Genomic DNA, 20,000 nt, shown 5'->3' with positions numbered 1-20,000 from the left:
CAAGTGGCATTTATCATGTAGAGAAAATACAAGTTACTTACTAATGTATTATTGTCCATATTGCCTCCTTTGCTGGCTCGATTCATTCTTCCATCACATTTTACACTTCTCATTTCCATGGTTACGACCACCCTGCAATCCATCAGTGGTCGTGCTTGCACACTATAGAAAAGGTGCCGGCCTCTCTGGTGGTTGGGACCATGGGAGCGCACATAGGCAGGTGCTTTTTTCCATAATATGCAAGCACGGCCACCACTGCTGGATTGCAGGGTGGTCTGTAACCATGGAAACGAGCAGTGTATAATGTGATGGAAGAAATAATTCAGCCAGCAAAGGAAGCAATATAGACAATCACAATACATTAGGAAGTGCCTGGTATTAACTTTCTCTACATAATAAATCCTATTTTCTGAAGTGAAAAAACCCTTTAAAGGATTTCTGTCACCACAATTTTCGCTATTAAACAGGCTGACATTATACATGTGCAAATGTCACCTGAATAGAACTTTATTTTTTATTAAGGATGCTACTGGTTTTGCCGTCCCGTATTCGGCGCAGGCACAGTGAGGAAGCCAGCGAGCGTTTTTCACCGACTGAATACTGAACGGCATGAGATTGCCCCGACAGGAGGAGACCAACGTTGTCCTGGCCCTGTCAAGAGTAGAAGGGAGTGGAATGAGGTGGGCGAACGGAGCCTCTAGGAGCAGGTGCAACACCCGCCCAGCTCCTAGAGGCAAGTTTGCATTTAATAAGTTATAACTGCACAAAACCTCGGGCATACTTTAAAAAAATTAAAAATAGGGTTAAATTCAAGTGACATTTGGTGAACATTGTGGTGACAGAAACCCTTCAAGTCTAGAATGTTACAAATGTAATTCTACAACTAACCACTAAAGAAAAAAAAAAAAAAAGGTTCTCATTAACCCATTGAACCATCTCACCTTCATCCTGTCCGCTGAAGAACCTGCGTGATGACTTAAGGAGATTTGCCCTCATTCGGGTGAGGTGATCCAAGAGATTTGTTCTAGAGATGTCATAGGCATTTCTAAAGGTCTGTGGTTTTAGGTCCTGCAGAGGAAACAAAAAAATTAAAATACATATGAGAACGTACAGTACAGACCAAAAGTTTAGACACCACCTTATTCAAAGAGTTTTCTTTATTTTCATGACTATGAAAATTGTAGATTCACACTGAAGGCATCAAAACTATGAATTAACACATGTGGAATTATATACATAACAAAAAAGTGTGAAACAACTGAAAATATGTCATTCTAGGTTCTTCAGAGTAGCCACCTTTTGCTTTGATTACTGCTTTGCTCTTGGCATTCTTTTGATGAGCTTCAAGAGGTAGTCACCTGAAATGGTCTTCCAACAGACTTGAAGGAGTTCCCAGAGATGCTTAGCACTTGTTGGCCCTTTTGCCTTCACTCTGAGGTCCAGCTCAGCCCAAACCATCTCGATTGGGTTCAGGTCCGGTGACTGGAGGCCAGGTCATCGGCGCAGCACCCCATCACTCGCCTTCCTGGTCAAATAGCCCTTACACAGTCTGGAGGTGTGTTTGGGGTCATTGTCCTGTTGAAAAATAAATGATGGTCCAACTAAACGCAAACCGGATGGAATAGCAAGCCGCTAGATGCTGTGGTAGCCATGCTGGTTCAGTATGCCTTAAATTTTGAATAAATCCCCAACAGTGTCACCAGCAAAGCACCCCCCCCCCCCCCCATCACACCTCCTTCATGCTTCACGATGGGAACCATGCATGTAGAGTCCATCCGTTCACCTTTTCTGCGTCGCACAAAGACACGGTGGTTGGAACCAAAGATCTCAAATTTGGACTCATCAGACCAAAGCACAGATTTCCACTGGTCTAATGTCCATTCCTTGTGTTCTTTAGCCCAAACAAGTCTCTTCTGCTTGTTGCCCGTCCTTCGCAGTGGTTTCCTAGCAGATATTCTACCATGAAGGCCTGATTCACACAGTCTCCTCTTAACAGTTGTTATAGAGATGTGTCTGCTGCTAGAACTCTGTGTGGCATTGACCTGGTCTCTAATCTGAGCTGCTGTTAACCTGCGATTTCTGAGGCTGGTGACTCGGATGAACTTATCCTCCGCAGCAGAGGTGACTCTTGGTCTTCCTTTCCTGGGGCGGTCCGCATGTGAGCCAGTTTCTTTGTAGCACTTGATTTTTGTGACTGCACTTGGGGACACTTTCAAAGTTTTCCCAATTTTTCAGACTGCCCAACCTTCATTTCTTAAAGTAATGATGGCCACTCGTTTTTCTTTACTTAGAATTTGTATTATGGCAAGAAAAAAGCAGCTAACAGTCTATTCAGTAGGACTATCAGCTGTGTATCCACCTGACTTCTCCACAACACAACTGATGGTCCCAACCCCATTTATAAGGCAAGAAATCCCACTTATTAAACCTGACAGGGCACACCTGTGAAGTGAAAACCATTTCAGGTGACTACGTCTTGAAGCTCATCAAGAGAATGCCAAGAGTGTGCAAAGCAGTAATCAAAGCAAAAGGTGGCTACTTTTAAGAACCTAGAACAGAACCTTTTAGAGACCAAGTGCCCAAACTGCAACCAAAAAGCCACTTAATTATTGCAAAGTGCTAACCTCTGCGATTTTACTTAAATATAGTATATCGTCCATGTACTTTTTCATTTAGCTAGAATAGCCTGCCTACAGTCAGTGCGCTGCCTGTGCTGTTCATAGTGCGCCCTGCGCACTACAGGAACAGTCTAAGGCATATTGGTACGCCGTAGACTTTGTACAGGGTGCTCCGAGTGCCGCCTCTGGCACCCGTGCCATAGGTTCGCCACCACTGACCTAGAATATGACATTTTCAGTTGTTTCACACTTTTTTGTTATGTATATAATTCCACATGTGTTAATTCACAGTTTTGATGCCTTCAGTGTGAATCTACAATTTTAATGTCATGAAAATAAAGAAAACTCTTTGAATGAGCAGGTGTGTCCAAACTTTTGGTCTGTACTGTATATTGGACGTACCACATCAGATAAACGTCAGAGACAGACCTTATTCAGCAGGGCTATCTGGAAGCCAGCAAACTCCTTCACGTTCAGTTCAATCGCTCTCTGTGGAATTTCTCCCGTTATTTCCTGCAGTAACTGCTTAAAATCCTTCCTCACAGCCAGTGACGGCATACTTGGTCCATTTCTTACTTTAATACCCGATTCCTGTGGACATTTTTTCCCAATGGAACCAATGACTCGATCAGATTCCATCTTAGCCTAAAGTAGAAAAAGGGCCATTAGAAATACATCTATACACATTGTTTTTATGACAAGTAAGAAACTTTTCCAAATCACATGCTGGAGTTCATTTTTGGGGGAAATCGCTGAAATTCCAGCAAGTGTTTTGTTAGTTGGTCTGGTGACATTACTCGCCATATGTCGGCCAACTAGGTTAATAACAGTGGCATACTCCAGATCAGAAGTGTCAGATACAGACAAGTTTATCACCCTGTACCTGCTGGCTAAGTTTTTTGAGGTAGGAGACAACACTATAACTCAGTCCATACTCCATGTTCTCAGGTATAAGGTTTGGTGCACCCATCATCCTTAGTGCTTTCTTTAGAGGCTGGAAATGAAAAGAGGAAATTAACAGCACATTGAGGGAGGGCTACATGTAAAGCACAAGACCCTGACGTGACACATACTCCAATGTAGTAAGGTGGCATGGTTTTCAAATAGTTCTCAAAAAGTTGCCTCCACTTCAGGGAAGGTTTAGCCTTGTGGATTTTAAACAAGTCATCTGTAAGGAAATAAGAAGATGGTCTTAGGTTTTCTTTTAGTTAGACTCGAACACAAAACGGAAGGTGCACATTAGAAACTGCATTTTTTAATAGATCTCATAAAATGTATCTACCATTTTAAGTCTACAGCTCCTGGGCAGACAACTTCATGGGAACAGACAAATAAGCAGTGATCTGCAGCCATTTTTCAATCTGTCACCTAAAGCTGACCATACACATTAGGCCACACACTAATATGTATTCTGCGGACCGCAAAATACAGATCTCAATCAGGTTTTTTTTTTTTTTTTGCAGACCCATTGACTTCAATGGGTTCGTGGACCGCATTTTGCAACCAAAAATGAGACATGTTCTGTCATTCCCACATCCGTATATGGGAAACAGATAGAACAGATCCTATATTTGTTCTCAAAATGCGGTCCAAACCCATCGAATTCAATGGGTCTGCAAAAGAACGGATGCAACACAGAAGTCATCTGCATTTTGCGATTCAGCAAAATACACATGGCCATGTGCATGAGACCTTAGCTAAAAGTTGGCCGATTGGACAGCAGTTAAACATCTGATGAACTTCATTTCGCAGACAACCTACACATTTTAGTTCATATTGGCCAAACCAGTTGTTCAAAATGACCATAGATGTTCCATGAAACCAGGCAATGGATAAAGGATCTTTCATTCACAATCTTTCACGTCACGCGGGTGCAATGCATGACGTGAATGCATAGCACCCGCACTGAATCCTGACCTATTCATTTCAATGGGTCTGTGTACATGAGCGTTTTTGCACGCATCAGTTCTGCGTTGCGTAAAAAACGCAGCATGTTATAAATTCTGTGTTTTTAATGCAGCGCTGGCCCCAACGAAATGAATGGGGCTTTAGTGAAAAACGCATTGCATCCGAAAGCAGTGTGCAGATGCAATGCGTTTTTCACTAATGGTTGCTAAGAGATGTTGTTTGTAAACCTTCAGTTTTTTTTATCACGTGCGTGAAAAACGCATCAAAACGAGTTGCACTCGTGCGGAAAAAACTGAACGCAATTGCAGACAAAACTGACTAAACTTGCTTGCAAAATGGTGTGAGTTTCGCTGAATGCACCCTGAACGCATCCGGACCTAATCAGTCACGCTGGTGTGAACGAGGCCTCAGTGTTCAGAATCCTGTTGCAGCAGACAACCAGGGAACCTGGATAAGTGGCTAACCATCTGGACCATTATTAAGCCATTCCTCTACCATCCACCAAGGATATTGGCATTACCCCCTTCCTTGCCCTAGACCACCAGGGATACTGACACTAAACGCATTCACTGCCCTAAACCACCCCCAAGACAAAGTGGGAATTTATCATGATGGTAATATTTAAAGTCAGTTTTCTTTGGGTGTGCGTTGCACTAAATACTTTGCACTAAATTTCTCAAATGGCACACATTGTTCAATTCGGCTCATCTTTACAGCTAACACTATTCTCTACAAATTCTAATGCAGTTTCCTGCACCTTTAGTTACTAGAGAGATATCGTTGATCCAGGGATTTATTCTGATTGCCTGATTGGAGTCGGGAAGGAATTTTTATTCCCCTAAAGTGAGGAAAATTGGCTTCTACCTCACAGGTTTTTTTTGCCTTCCTCTGGATCAACTTGCAGGATGACAGGTCGAACTGGATGGACAAATGTCTTTTTTCGGCCTTATGTACTATGTTACTATGTTACCTGCTACCTTTTTTTGTCCCAGTCAAATATGGAGTGAAACGCCTTAACATAGCTAACCAAACTGCATGCACTTTTCGACCTGCTTCGAGCTTTGCGACCTTCTGAAGACAGAATTCTGGATAGTAGGACATTAAATATTCCCCCCATAGGCTTCAATGCCTGAAACCTGGATGAAGTTTTATACTACTTGCATGGATACAATGCGGCCCTGTGTCTCTGGCTTTAGAGCCAATTATTTGGGGGTTTGTACTTTAATATCTGATGATAATCAGTATAATGATCAGAATAATGTCCTGGTCGCCAACTACAATGTCCTGGTCGCCAACTACTCCACTCATTAGGTACAAAGGCTTAGAAGGAACATGGATTGAAACTAACAAAATGGAGCACATCACTTTTCTCTGAGCCCCAACCCCAGTCTTCTTCATGCCTCAAAACCCTGAATTATTGTGCTTGGTTACATTGTGGTGTTCACATACATTTTTATGGAAAAGGAAGGATGACTACAACAATTCCCTGCTCCTTTTTAAGATCACCGGGGTCCAGTCTTATGACAACTGTAAAAAACTATTGTCTGAAGTATTCGTCCCTCTACATGAAGTTGCAGGTAAAAACCCTTGTTTAAAAAAATGCTTTCTGCAGCTGAGAAAAAAATTATAAAATTTTTCTGCTGAGTGAGTTGACCACCAATGAACAGCACCATTTATATAATGATAGTGTGAAAGCAAATACTTACCTAATAAAGGGAGGAGGACGGGGTAGTTATAAGGCATCACAAAGAGATTTACACAATTTAGGGCAGTGCTGGCTTTTAAGTAACCAAATGGATGGCCGAGCTCACTGTACTTAGCACTGTTTACCACAAACACCTTGAAATAAAAAGATACAAAATGCAAATAGTTAATGGTCTAGCTAATATAAGGCCATATGGTTATGTTCAAAATCACTCAGGCTCACTTAAACTATACACCGCTTACTCTAGTTTCAGGGGTGTTTTGAACTGACAGATTAAGGCTACTTTCACACTTTGGTGCGGATCTGTTCAGATAATACAACCGTCTGCATTTGTTTAAAACTGATCCGTTTGTATTATCTTTAACATAGCCAATACGGATCAGTTTTCTATTGCGTCAGATTGCGTCATAGAAAACTGATCCGTCCCCATCGACTTACATTGTGTGCCAGGACGGATACGTTTGGGTCAGTTTCGTCATATGGACACCAAAACGCAGCAAGCAGCTTCCAAAGCAGAATGGAGACTAATCGGAGGCAAACTGATGCATTCTGAGCAGATCCTTTTCCATTCAGAAGGCATTAGGGCAAAACTGATCCGTTTTGGGATCTCACAAACGGAAAGCCAAAACGCCAGTGTGAAAGTAGCCTAAGTAAATAGTGTATGTGTAGTACATGTAGTAACTGCTTCAAACCTAACGGTTGTGTTGAAAGAAAAAAAAAAAAAAAAGAAAATTTACACTCATACCTATTACTGTAAAACAAGACCATCTACACTTCTGGAAATTGACTGAAATGCCACAAGAATGTATAGTAGGACTCTGCGAAGGTGTTTTCACTGATAAGTTGTGTTCTTTTTTTACTCTGATAAATCTATATTCACTTATACTGGTACCAGAGCTAATATTGGATTAGCCCAATGTGATGCAAGTTCTTGCGAATCCAGTCCGGGATTTGCAACAATCTAACGGTTCAGTACATATTTTGTATGTGCACCAAACAGGGAACAGTCAGATTATGGAATAAACTAATGGGATTTTCAGAGATTTTTATTTATTTATTTTTTACTGATGACCTATCCTCTAGATAGGTGATCAGTATCTGATCGTGGGGGTCTGACACCTTGGACTCCTGCCGATCAGCTGTTCGAGAAAACTGTGGCGCTCCTGTGAGCACTGCCACCTTCTCACAGCTTTTCCTAGGCTAGTTTAAGACACGTTAATCGATCACGTGGCCTAGGAACAGCTCAGCCCCATAGAAGTGAAAGGGGATGAGCGCGATAGCCAGCACAGCTGCTATACAATGTAAGGCGCTGTGCTTGGTGAGCAGAGAGCAGGCAGCGTCGCTCACAGGAGAGCCTCTGCCTTCTCAAAGTATCAGTATAAAAATTTCAGAAAACCCTTTTAAGGATGCCTAAGGCCTCATACAAATTCCCTTTGCTCACTGATGGGTGCTGTCCACATTTTTCAAGGTCAGTACATATACCCATTGATTTTAATGTGTCTGTTCTCATAGTATTTTTTACTCACCATGGGACAATGAAAAGACAAAACAAAAAACACATCACTGATAACAGATTTTTTCACGGACATCAAGCAGACATGGAAGTGTGATCGAGGCCTAAAGAGGTATTTTTAAAGGCACATTTAAAAGTAAAGACGTTGGGAATTAACCTGACTGTTCAAGGTAATAAATCAATTCCCAGAGAACTAGTGCAGTTCATTAAAAAAAGTGATCATTTAGTTTCTAATCATTTTATGCACTTTTATAGCACTGTTATATTCCACAGCGCTTTACAGATACGAGTTCCCCATCAGTAGGGATCGACATATTAATTTTTTAGAGCAGATACCGATAACCTGTGAACTTTCAGGCATATAGCCAAAAGCTTATACTGATTCTGTGCATTTTCATTTTTGAAAAGAAAATCTATATAAATTTCTGTTATGGCGTTCACGCGATTTTTTTATTTTTTATATTTTAATAGTATAGACTTTTCGGACGTGGCAATATGTGATATATTAACAATAAACATTTTCTATGTAAAATTGGGAAAGGGGGTGAATTATACTTCATATTTTGGTGTTTAACGTATTTTTATTTATTTAACCATTTCCCCGCTTAGGGGCCAGAACCTGGGATCTTTTAATCCCTTGTTTTTTTCACCCTGATAGAGCTCTATTAGGGTAAATGGGACTTAACACTCCCTGCTGCCCTGTATTTTGTGCACACAGCAGCAGGGAGGTTACCATGGCAGCCAGGTCTTCAGTAGTATCCTGGCTGCCATGGTAACCGATCAGAGCCCCAGGATTACACTGATGGGGCTCCGATCAGAAGCTGCCACTTCACCACCCATGAGGAGGGGACCCCGTGGCCAATGCCACCAATTATTTTAAATACTGGGGGTGGGGGTTATTGATAATTAACATTTAATACAGGAGGCGGGTTTGTTGGCGCAGAATCACATAGCCGACACCCTGCCTTTGACAGGGAGCTGCTTTCAGCGGCAGCAGTTAACCCCTCAGGTGCCACACCTGAGGGGTTAACTGCTGCTGATTGCAGCTTCCTGTCACAGGCTGGGCACCGCCTCCCGTATTTGTATTAGACATTAATCATTGGTGGCGCAGTGCGTCTGCCCCTCCTTCCATATCTCCTCATTGGCAGCACGGCACAGGGGGAGGGAGAGAGTGAATCCTTCCCTGCGCTGCTGAGTGAACATGAGCACGCTGACAGCGTGCTCATGTTCTGCGATAGCGCGCTGGACGCATTAATCGGCAAGGTTAGATGCAGATACCTTTAAAAAAAATCATGATTATCAGCCGATATCGGTAACTCCGATAATTGGTCGATCCTCATCTATCAGTATGTCTTTGGAGTGTGGGAGGAAAGCGGAGGAAACCCAAGCAAACAAAGAGAGAACATACAAACTTCATGCAGATGTTGTCCTTGGTCAGATTTGAACCTAGGACCGTAGCAAGTCACCAGTGCTAACCACTGAGCCACATCTATGTCCATCAGGGCCCCACTGTGATGAATTCATTCACAGAGATGAGATTCTGAAATTTTATTCTAGTTTACAGGTTTCATTTTAAGGAACATCATTGATTTTTACCTGTACACAATGCTATTGCTTGGAGATTTACAGGACACAGAGCCCTGCAATTCATTATGACTCAGAGGTTTGTTAAGAATAAAAATAAAAAAATAAATCAGTGTCACCTATTGATATGAACTTACAGGCCAGCAGGTATGTGGGGATTTCCTCTCCAGAATATACTGTGTCAGTGGTGATGGCTCCAATTCATACTTGTCAAATGGCAGCTTGTCAATTACCATTGGCTCAGAGTTGGTGCAAGAAAACTTCACAACGGGATGAGCAGTTCGAGGGGGCTGTTAGAAGAAAAGAAAATGTGTTCAAACACCAGGAGACTAACCTGCTGCTCATCCTCACTTGTATCTTGTTTTCTCAACATTCAAACCTAACCAGTTAAACAGTGATGCATAAAATTATAAATTATGTCATGTTAACGATGTGATTACTTTCTGCACTGCAATGTTATTCACAAGTTCTTCTAAACTTACTAGGGTGGGAGAATTCTGATCTGGCCAAAACGATTCTGGTACCGGCCAGTGGCCCAGCGGTACACCTGTTTTTGGATTCGGTCTCACGTAGATTAACTTCCGACAGCTGTGCCATGGCTGAGGCCCGACTGGTTTTATGGTTTCAGCGATTCCATCTAAAACAACACGTTATAAAGGGAGAAAGCTTAATGTGGACTCTGCAGTATGCAGACTGCGTACAGCAAGACGAGCGATGATTAGGAAAAACTTGTGTGGATGCCCGACAAGCTAAATCAGAGTAAGGCAGAATTAAACCCAATCTATCCAGATAGAAAAGGAAAACTTGAAGATGTATGGGCAGTCATGCAGGGAGAATCTCCATTATCAGTTATGCAATAGAACTCCATGGTGATTACAGAGAACACAGTAATCCACACATACAAATCAGCACCGACCATCTATCGTTTTAGGGCTTTTTCATACGAGCGTGTTTTCCGTCCGGATGTGATGCATGTAGCAAAGGCATTGCATCCAGACTGAATTCTGACTCATTTCAATGGGTCTGAGCATGCTCTTTACGCATCATCTTTGCATTCAGGAAAAATTGCAGCATATTCTAAATAATGTGCGTTTGTCAAGCAGCTCTGGCTCCATAGAAGTGAACGGGGCTTGTGTGAAAAACTGAAGACATCCATATGCAATGAGTTTTTCACTGAGGGTTGCTGGAGATGTAGATTATTATTCTTCAGGTACATTAAAAACGCCTTGCATCCGGATACAAAAAACACAATGCAATCAGACAAAAAAAAAAAAATGAATAAACTTGAGTGCAAAACAAACAGTTTTTCCCTGAACAGATACTGACACTCCCCGTCGCTCGGGTGAAAGAGGCCTTATGGTAACTATTTCAGTACCATGGGATGGCCCGGCAGTACCTGCACTAAAAGCAAGCTGCCCTGGCAATCGGCTGATAGGTTCTAAAAGATAATGACAGCAGTGAAACACCTTACCTTTAAAATGTCCTACACCGCCACTGTAGGCCATGTGGCTCAGATAATCGCTGTGCCTATAGCAGTCATATGCTGTTCATCTTTTCTGCAGCCAATCACTGGCAGGAGAGGTCACAGAAAAGATGAATGGCACAAGACCGCTACATTATTATTTTTTTTAAACATTGCCCCCTGGTAAACTTTACAAAATCATGAAGAAGCCCTTTAACCCCTTTAGGACACACCTGATTTCACCTTAAGGACCAGGCCATTTTTTGCTAATCTGACCAGTGTCACTTTAAGTGGTGATAACTTTAAAACGCTTTGACTTATCCAGGTCATTCTGGAGATTGTTTTTTCGTCACATATTGTACTTCAAATTTATTTTTATTTATAAAAAACACCAAATTTACCATTTTTTTTTAAAATATTGTAAATTTCCAAGTTTCAATTTCCCTACCTGTATAATACATAGTAATACCTCCAAAAATAGTTATTACTTTACATTCCCATATGTCTACTTCATGTTTGGATCATTTTGGAAATGATTTTATTTTTTTGGGGACGTTACAAGGCTTAGAAGTATAGAAGCAAATCTTGAAATTTCAGAAATTTTCAAAAACCCAATTTTTAGGGACCAGTTCAGGTCTGAAGTCACTTTGTGAGGCTTACATAATAGAAACCACCCAAAAATGACCCCATTCTAGAAACTACACCCCTCAAGGTATTCAAAACTGATTTTACAAACTTTGTTAACCCTTTAGGTGTTCCACAAGAATTAATGGAAAATAGAGATACAATTTTAAAATTTGGCAGATTTTCCATTTTAATATTTTTTTCACTTTTACAAGGCAAGGGTTAACCGCCAAACAAAACGCAATATTTATTGCCCTGATTCTGTCGTTTACAGAAACACCTCATATGTGGTCGTAAACTGCTGTACGGGCACACGGTAGGGCGCATAAGGAAAGGAATGCAATACGGTTTTTGGAAGGCAGATTTTGCTGGATGGGTTTATTTACACCATGTCCCATTTGAAGCCCCCCTGATGCACCCCTAGAGTAGAAACTCCATAAAAGTGACCCCATCTAAGAAACTACACCCCTCAAGGTATATAAAACAGATTTTACAAAGGTCGTTAACCCTTTAGGTGCTCCACAAGAGTTATTGGCAAATGGAGATGAAATTTCATAATTAAATTTATTTATTTTTTTCCGTTTTAATCCATTTTTCCAGTAACAAAGCAAGGGTTAACAGACAAACAAAACTCAATATTTATGGCCCCGATTCTGTAGTTAATAGAAACACCCCATATGTGGTCGTAAACTGCTGTACGGGCACACGGCAGGGCGCAGAAGGAAAGGAATGCCATACGGTTTTTGGAAGGCAGATTTTGCTGGACTTTTTTTTTTTACCCCATGTCCCATTTGAAGCCCCCCTGATTCACCCCTAGAGTAGAAACGCCAAAAAAGTGACCCCATTTTAGAAACTACGGATAGGGTGGAAGATTTGTTGGTACTAGTTTAGGGTACATATAATTTTTGGTTGCTCTATATTACACATTTTGTGAGGCAAGGTAACAAGAAATAGCTGTTTTGGCACAGTTTTAATTTTTTGTTATTCACAACATTCATCTGACAGGTTAAATCATGTGGTATTTTTATAGACCAGGTTGTCACGGACGCGGTGATACCCATGTATACTTTTTTTATTTATGTAAGATTTACACAATGTTTTGTTTTTTAAACAAAAAAATATATAAAAAAACTCATGTTTTAGTGTTTCTATAGTCTGAGAGCCATAGTTTTTTTTTCTTCAGCTTTTTGGAGATTATCTTAGGTAGGGTATAATTTTTTGCAGGATGAGATGACTGAGTGGCACTATTTTGGGGTGCATATGACTTTTTGATCTCTTGCTATTACACTTTTTGTGATGTAAGGTGACAAAAAATTGTTTATTTAGCACAGTTTTACGGCGTTTATCCAAGGGGTTAGGTCATGTGGTCGATACGGACGCGGCGATACCCAATATGTACGTTTTCTTATTTATGCAAGTTTTACACAACTGCTTTAAAAAATAAAAATAAAAAATAATGATGTTTTAGTGTCTCCATATTCTGAGCCATAGTTTTTTTGGGCGATTGTCTCAGGTAGGGGCTAATTTTTTGCGGGATGAGGTGACTGTTAGAGTGGTACTATTTTGGTGGGCAAACGCCTTTTTGATCGCTTGCTGTTGTACTTTTTGTGATGTAAGGTGACCAAAAAATTGTTTATTTAGCACAGTTTTAACTTTTTATGGTGTTAATCTGAGGGGTTAGGTCATGTGATATGTTTATAGAGCTGGTCGATACGGACGGGGCGATACCTAATATGTATACTTTTTTAACTTTATTTGGGGAAAATTATGTTTTTGTTTATTTTTACTTGAAACAAAAAAAAAAATTTTTTTGGGGGGGAATATTTTTTTCCACTTTATTTTTTGTCCCACTTTGGGACTTGAACTTTTGGGGGTCTAATCCTTTACAATGCATTCCAATACTTCTGTATTGGAATGCATTGGCTGTATGAGTAATAGTGAGTATTACTCATACAGCTTCCGGCCTGTGATATCCAGCCTTCCATGCCATCGGGTCCCCCCTACAGCCAGATGGGGACATGATGGCACCGCCGCAAACCGCAGGTAAAAGCCACAAACCACAGGTCTGGATTGACCTGCGGTTTGAGGCGATCACAGACACGGGGGGTGTCACGGGACCCCCCGCGCATTTACCCGATTTGAGCAGGCACCGGGTTCCAATCACCGGTACGTCATGTGTCCTCAAGAGGTTAAACTATTAGTATTTGAAAAGGTAGAGGTAACGTTTCTGAGAAGAAGCACTGTCAACGTGTAACAGCAGATAACTGCAATGCACATAAGCTGTAAGTGACAGGAAGGTTCCCTGGATAACTGGCAGTTCTTGCCAACACGTAAGGTACAAAGTGCAGGGCATCCTCTGACTGTAGCAGAGGAAGTGAAGAGATCCAAAAGACCAAGTATGAGACCCTCCCTCCCCATAAAAAAATATTGAACGTCCTCTGCCTCTCAGATTCCATTCAAGTATCATTGTGACTCCCCGCCAGCTGGCCTGACAACACAGCACGGGAATCACCAATTTTTACAACCCAGATTTTAAAAAGCTCTCTTGTCAATATAAATCATTGATCACAGGTCGGGGAACTATTCTTCAAGGCTAATAAAGAGTGCTCAATCACCATGGTAACTTATTGGCAGGAAAGCACCACTGCAGCAGATCTGTATGCAGCCTTTCAGGGCACAAGATGTGTAACAAGATCTGAATGGTAGCAATGGGAGCCTGATAATTTGGCACCGTACAACACAGGCTTAGGCAGAGCAATATAAAACCCCTAACAACTCAATCTGCCCTTACTGTGGTGTATTGCTGCAATGCAAGCATCAGCAGAAGGGAGATCCTTGAATAAATGCTTGCTTAACTAGCTAAATATAGTACTCTAGGGTTTTGTTACATAGATGGAGATATATATATATCCCCCCATACATACACAGGTGACATGAGACTAGGTGGCACTGCACATGATATACCGTATTTTTCACCTTATAAGAAGCACGTCCTCCCCCAAGGTGGGGTGTATACCAATGAGCGCTTCCATTATGGAAACGCTCTTTAGTACCGGAGGACTGGGAAGCAGTAAATGCTGCACTCCCCAGACTCTAGTCATCGCTTCCTGGTCCTTGGCCGCTCACTGTGCTGACTGCACACAGCGTGAGGCCATCAGGACGCTGTGCACGTCAGGTCACCGCACAGCAGGCTGAACAACAAGAGTGTGGATGGTGGAGCAGAGGTGGTGGTGGTGTCCGAGGCAGGAGAGGTAAGAATTGTTTTTTTAATGTCTTCCCTGAGCCCAGGGGTCATTCACATCAGGTTCTGATCTGAGGTCTTCTTAGGGGGGAGGGGGTTAGTCACATTGTGGGTATGATTTGAGGTCTGCTTGGGGGCCATTTACATCTGGTGTCTGAATGGAGGGTTCTTATTCAGATTGGGGCTGTGGTCGGAGGTCTAATTGGGGTCCTCTGAACATTGGGGGTCTGAGCTGAGGACTGATTAACATTGGCGGTCTGATTGTGTCTGAAAAATATTTTCTTCTTATTTTCCTCCTCTAAAACCTAGGTGCGTCTTATGGGCAGGTGAGTCCTACAGAGCAAAAAATACAGTATGTTATAGGGCAGTGATGGCAAACCTTTTACAGATTGAGTGCCCAAACTGCAAATCAGAACCCACTTATCACAAAGTGCCAACACAGCACTTTAACCTGAATACCAATATCATATATCTTCCATGTACTTTATCATTTAGCTATAACAGCCTGCCTACATTCAATGCGCCGCTGCCTGTGTGGTTCATAACGCTGATGAATGGCAGGAAAAGTCTAAGGCATATTGGTACACAGACTTTTTACAGGGTGAGTACGCTAATCTCGTTGTAGAGATTGGTGGGTGACTTAACACTCATACCTCCAAATAACTAAACTTTTGATTAACATATAAAGTTTAATGTGTCACACCAATTCTGGTGCACAGATGGCATGAGATGCTCAACAATTAAGTTGTGCGCGCCTCTTAATAGTGGATCATCTGACACTTGTGGGCCACAGGTTAAGACTATTAATAAATTCCACAAAATAATGTAAAAATTGCTGTTTTTTATTCATTCCACCTAAAAATAAAGTTATTTAACACTATATACACCCAAAAATGGTTCCTAAAAAAAAAGTTTTTTTTTTTAAGTTATGACTGCTAGAACACAGGAAATTTTATTTGTCCTCAAATCTAAAATTAATCATGTCACTAAGGGGTTAAAAATGTGATTGTGTCCAGAGTTCTACGCCAGCAAGATTTACTGCACTCAAAAATCTACAATAAAAAAAAAAAAGTGAAATTTTGGGGAGGGTTTTTCCCAATTTTAACAGGACTGTTAGCTAGTTAATATATGTCACTATATTGTGTGTGAACAGAGACTGGTACACCGTAACAGGTTTTTACAAGTCACAGTGCTGGGACCTTTATCTAATCCCAGGCTGCCTCCTGCAACATGATCATGGCCACAAGACCATCCCCTGTACAGTGTTGTGGTCAGTTGATCACAACACAGAGGGTTAACAGCAGAGAATGGCGTTTTCTCCATTGCTAGTAAACGTAGCCATCCTCTTGCTAAATATCACATTGAAACAATGGTATTTCAATATATGCAAACTACCTATTACGTCAAGGGGTTAAACTCCCCTTATATAAAATCTAAAAACCTCTTTTGGAAGTGACATGATACTTCAGATGCTCTTACAGAGACATTGCGTTCAGAGAAGAAAATCTTCACCATAAGGTGCTATAAGGAGTCACCAAACCGAGGTAAGCAGTGCGAGCTCTAGACAGGCTCCGCAGTGTGAATGACTCCTAAAGTCCGTGCCACATGACAATATAAAGTTGCCAAGATGACAATATGTGACTCTGCTAGCGACAGGTCAATTACAGGCAGCAAGAGTAATCCGGTAACCCAAGTCTAAAACTGCTCAGAAGCAGTTGTACCAGTCACCATCAGGCTTTGTTCTGATAGGGACAAGCTGGAGATTTCGTCAGATTTCATGGGAGCATACAGCTGTTGGTGAAGAGCAACACTAGGCGTACAGAAAGTCATACAAAATTCACTGCTGAATAACCAAGGCAAAAGAACAAATATACATGCTAACCTTCAGAAAGAGGGGGATCAGGTCCAGATTTTTCAAAATTGATGACAATCCCACTTTGAACCTTTTGCACCAATGACTCCAGGCACTGGTTCAACGTCCGCTGTGAGAAAACACAATAGGAACGACCTGACAAAGAAAAGTAAGTAGTTAAAGGGGTTGTCTCATCATGGACAATGGGGGTATATTGCTAGGATATGCCCCCATAGGCTTATAAGGTGCAGGTCCTACCGCTGGGACCCGCACCAATATTATGAACGAAGCCCCGCAAGGTGGTGGCTGGAGGACTCCGGTCCGGCCACCACCAAGCCAGCTCCCCTCAGAAGTGAATAGGAGCGTACCGCGCATGCGCGGCCCCTGCTCCAATTAATTTCTATGGGGCCAACAGAAATAGCCAAGCCAGCGCTCGGCTATTTTCGCCAGCCCCATAAAAAAAAAAATGTATGGGGGGCGGCTGTGCATGCACAGTGTGCTCTCCTTCACTTGCGGGGCTCCGTTCTCGAAATAGGTGCTGGTCCCAGCCATGGTACCCGCACCTACAAGACTATGGGGGCATACCCCATCTGTAGCATGCTGTAGATTGCTTTTTAATACATCACCTATATCTCTCTCTCTCTCTCTCTGTGCATACCTGATTTTACCTAATTTTACAAAAACTACTGCAAGAGAGACAAGAAAGTGGGAGTTTTACTGAACTGGACATAGAACTTAGGATTCTATGGTGATCTTAGCAGGAGCAGAAATTGTGCATTATACGGATTTCTAAAATGCGTCGTAATACAGAAATCTGAAAGTGGACAAATCGTTTAAAGAGGACCTTTCACCAGAAAAAAATATCTAAACTGACTATACAGACGTGTAGAGCGGCGCCCAGGGATCCCCCTGCACTTACTGTTATCCCCGGGCGCTGCTCCGTTCTCCGGTTATAGCCTCCGGTATGTTCATAGTTAGGTTCCACCCAGGGGAACCTGCCGGCGTCTTTCTCCTATGCTGTAGCGCTGGCCAATCGCAGCGCTCAGCCCATAGCCTGGCTATTAATTATGGCATTAAATGTTGTGGGAAGAGGGAAAAAATTCCAAATGGGGTGGAATTGGAAAAAAATGAAATCTCTCCACTGTTTTACGGGTTTAGTTCCCACGGCAAAACTGATCCATGCTCTTCATTCTCTGGGTCAGTACGATTACAACGATACCCCAAATGTATAGGTTCTAAATAGTGTAAAAATAAATCTAAACTTTGAGAAAAAAAAAGTTCTCAATCACCATATACTGGCCCCCATAGCTTTTTTTATGCATGCGTCTACTAAGCTGTTTACGGGCTCATTTTTTGTGGAACAATCTGTACTTTTAATCGATAACATTTTGGAGTATGCGTGCCGTTTTGGGTAAGAAGCAATGAAAAAATGCCAAATCTGCCATTTTCACACTTTTTTCCGTTACGCCATTTTCGGTCGCGGTGATACCCATGATGTTTATATTTGTTATTTAGGTATTTATGTTTTAATTATACGGAAAGAGGGGCGATTTAAACTTTTATTTATACATTTAACATTTTTTTGTGATTTGTGCCTCATATGAGCTTACTTTTTTTTTATCAGGAATTTATTAGCTTATTTTGCTTACTTTTGCTAATTTCTTATCCTGAAAATAAGAATTGCAGTTTGAATACTGTTAGCTTACTTAGTAAAGATACCAGTATTCAGTGCAACTACCTAATCTCGGATGGGACACACTGGGCATAGGTAGGAAGTCCGGGAGCGCGAGCTTCCGTGTTTTTGCGCATTTAGGTGCCGTGATTTCACTTAAGCTCAGCATCTAAAGCATTTAATTACCGCAATCGGCATTATTGCCTCTTATGGGAATTAGCCGCAGGTCTCCGCTGTATGAAACAGCAGAGATCTGCCGGCCATGACGCCCGCTGCACGTTTACACATCGCACCAGCACCGTACATGTACGGCACTGGTAGCCTAAGGGTTAATACTCAATTCAAAAAGCTTAATTTCCAACACAGTGCAGATAATTGACTTAGGTATAAGAACAGACCTACTGTATGCATCTAGGTATCAGTTTAGGTGTTTCACAAGGTCTTGCAGTTCTAGGTTTTAAGTTCAAAAGCCTACTTACCACCTGTGACATCGCACATCGGCGTGATGGGGGACTCATCGACTTGAACGGTATTCAACTGGTCCTGCTCAAAAGATGTTGCACCCGGAAGGCGGAGAACTAAAGCAAAAAGTCTCTGATCCCAACGAAAAGGCTCCTTTGTTAACTCACTTCCGGGCAATGGAGAGTTTAAAGGCAAGTGGAGCTGAGTAGAAAATACACAGTACGGTGTATTACATTAAAGACAGGTTGAGAAACTTCAAAAATATGGAGAAGAGTTATGAAACCAGTTACAAGAGTAAAGAGCTGCCCATCACCATAAGCAGTCATAACAGCTTGCCCATTTCAGAAGCCCTTTGTAAATGAAAGCTGGGCTGCTACCACACTTTCCAGCTGCACCGGATTTAAAGGGAAAGGGTCACTGAACGTTTTTTCTGCCAGATAAAAGCAGACGGACATCTGTTCTGTACACCCCCTTCCCCAATTGCAGTTTTTATTTATTCTATATCCATAATTACAGAGGCAGCCATCTTGCCTTAGCTGCTGTTAACAGCATTTAGAGATAAGTTACAGCAGCGACCATGAGCCAAATACACAATGGTCAGGATGGGACCTCACTGACTTCTGGGAGTTTCCTAGGCGTGCTCTGTGCAGAGGGCAGGAGGGAGCACATAAGCTGTGATTCTAATCTGATAGGCAGATAACTGCAGTTAAGTGCTCTGAACAGTCCAAAAGCTGCAGGTTTTTTTAATATAGACAAGGACATTAAACAAAAAAATAATCAAAACTTCATTAAAAATCTGTTGTATAAACAAGTTTAAACAAGGTCATTTTCTGATGACACATTTGCTTTAATCAAACTCTACCTACAACTTTTTGGCCACAGGATAGAAGCCATGAATAAGGGAAACCGGATGCATTACAAAATACTCCCTGACACACAGTAATATCTCATGCACACAGTATTGTCACTCTTTACAAGCTTCAAGTTGGGCATGTATAGAAGTGCATGAGGCGATACTGTACCGCCATTTGTCAGATTTCATATGGATGGAATACAGCATAACTGTTGCACCATGTTACATCTGACATTCGCTGGTGATTTTCCTCCATAAAATTGTAGCATCTGGAGACAATACCTCTAATGTGGTGCTATAAAGCGGCACCATGCAGCACTGTAGGGACTGACCACACCGCTTTGTACATGAGACATAGCACACAAGGTACTTACTTCTTCCTGCACGCCACCAGTTGATGTCAATTTACTTCCATCAGTTATTGCTACAATAATGGCAGGCTCCAAGAAAAATGGATTCCTTCCCTGTAGAAAGTTAAAAAATAATTTTGAACTTAAAAACCTCTC

At 41.7% G+C, this 20,000-nt stretch overlaps 1 protein-coding gene across 3 annotated transcripts in view; it reads right to left on the bottom strand.

The window, feature by feature from the left end:
• INTS6 (integrator complex subunit 6) overlaps nt 1-20,000 on the bottom strand; it is a 41,555-nt gene that overhangs the window by 9,184 nt on the left and 12,371 nt on the right. For all 3 annotated transcript variants that reach the window (XM_044284697.1, XM_044284699.1, XM_044284698.1), the window contains 10 exons: nt 19,869-19,958; nt 18,659-18,842; nt 16,538-16,663; nt 9,811-9,965; nt 9,466-9,618; nt 6,233-6,365; nt 3,692-3,786; nt 3,502-3,612; nt 3,048-3,263; nt 942-1,068 (listed from right to left, as the gene is read on the bottom strand). In XM_044284697.1, coding sequence (XP_044140632.1) covers nt 942-1,068; nt 3,048-3,263; nt 3,502-3,612; nt 3,692-3,786; nt 6,233-6,365; nt 9,466-9,618; nt 9,811-9,965; nt 16,538-16,663; nt 18,659-18,842; nt 19,869-19,958 — 1,390 coding nt within the window. The remainder of the gene's footprint in view (nt 1-941; nt 1,069-3,047; nt 3,264-3,501; nt 3,613-3,691; nt 3,787-6,232; nt 6,366-9,465; nt 9,619-9,810; nt 9,966-16,537; nt 16,664-18,658; nt 18,843-19,868; nt 19,959-20,000) is intronic.

Source organism: Bufo gargarizans, chromosome 3 (assembly GCF_014858855.1).
Source record: "Bufo gargarizans isolate SCDJY-AF-19 chromosome 3, ASM1485885v1, whole genome shotgun sequence".
NCBI classification, from domain to species: domain Eukaryota; kingdom Metazoa; phylum Chordata; class Amphibia; order Anura; family Bufonidae; genus Bufo; species Bufo gargarizans.
This window is presented reverse-complemented; position numbering and strand designations above follow the sequence as displayed.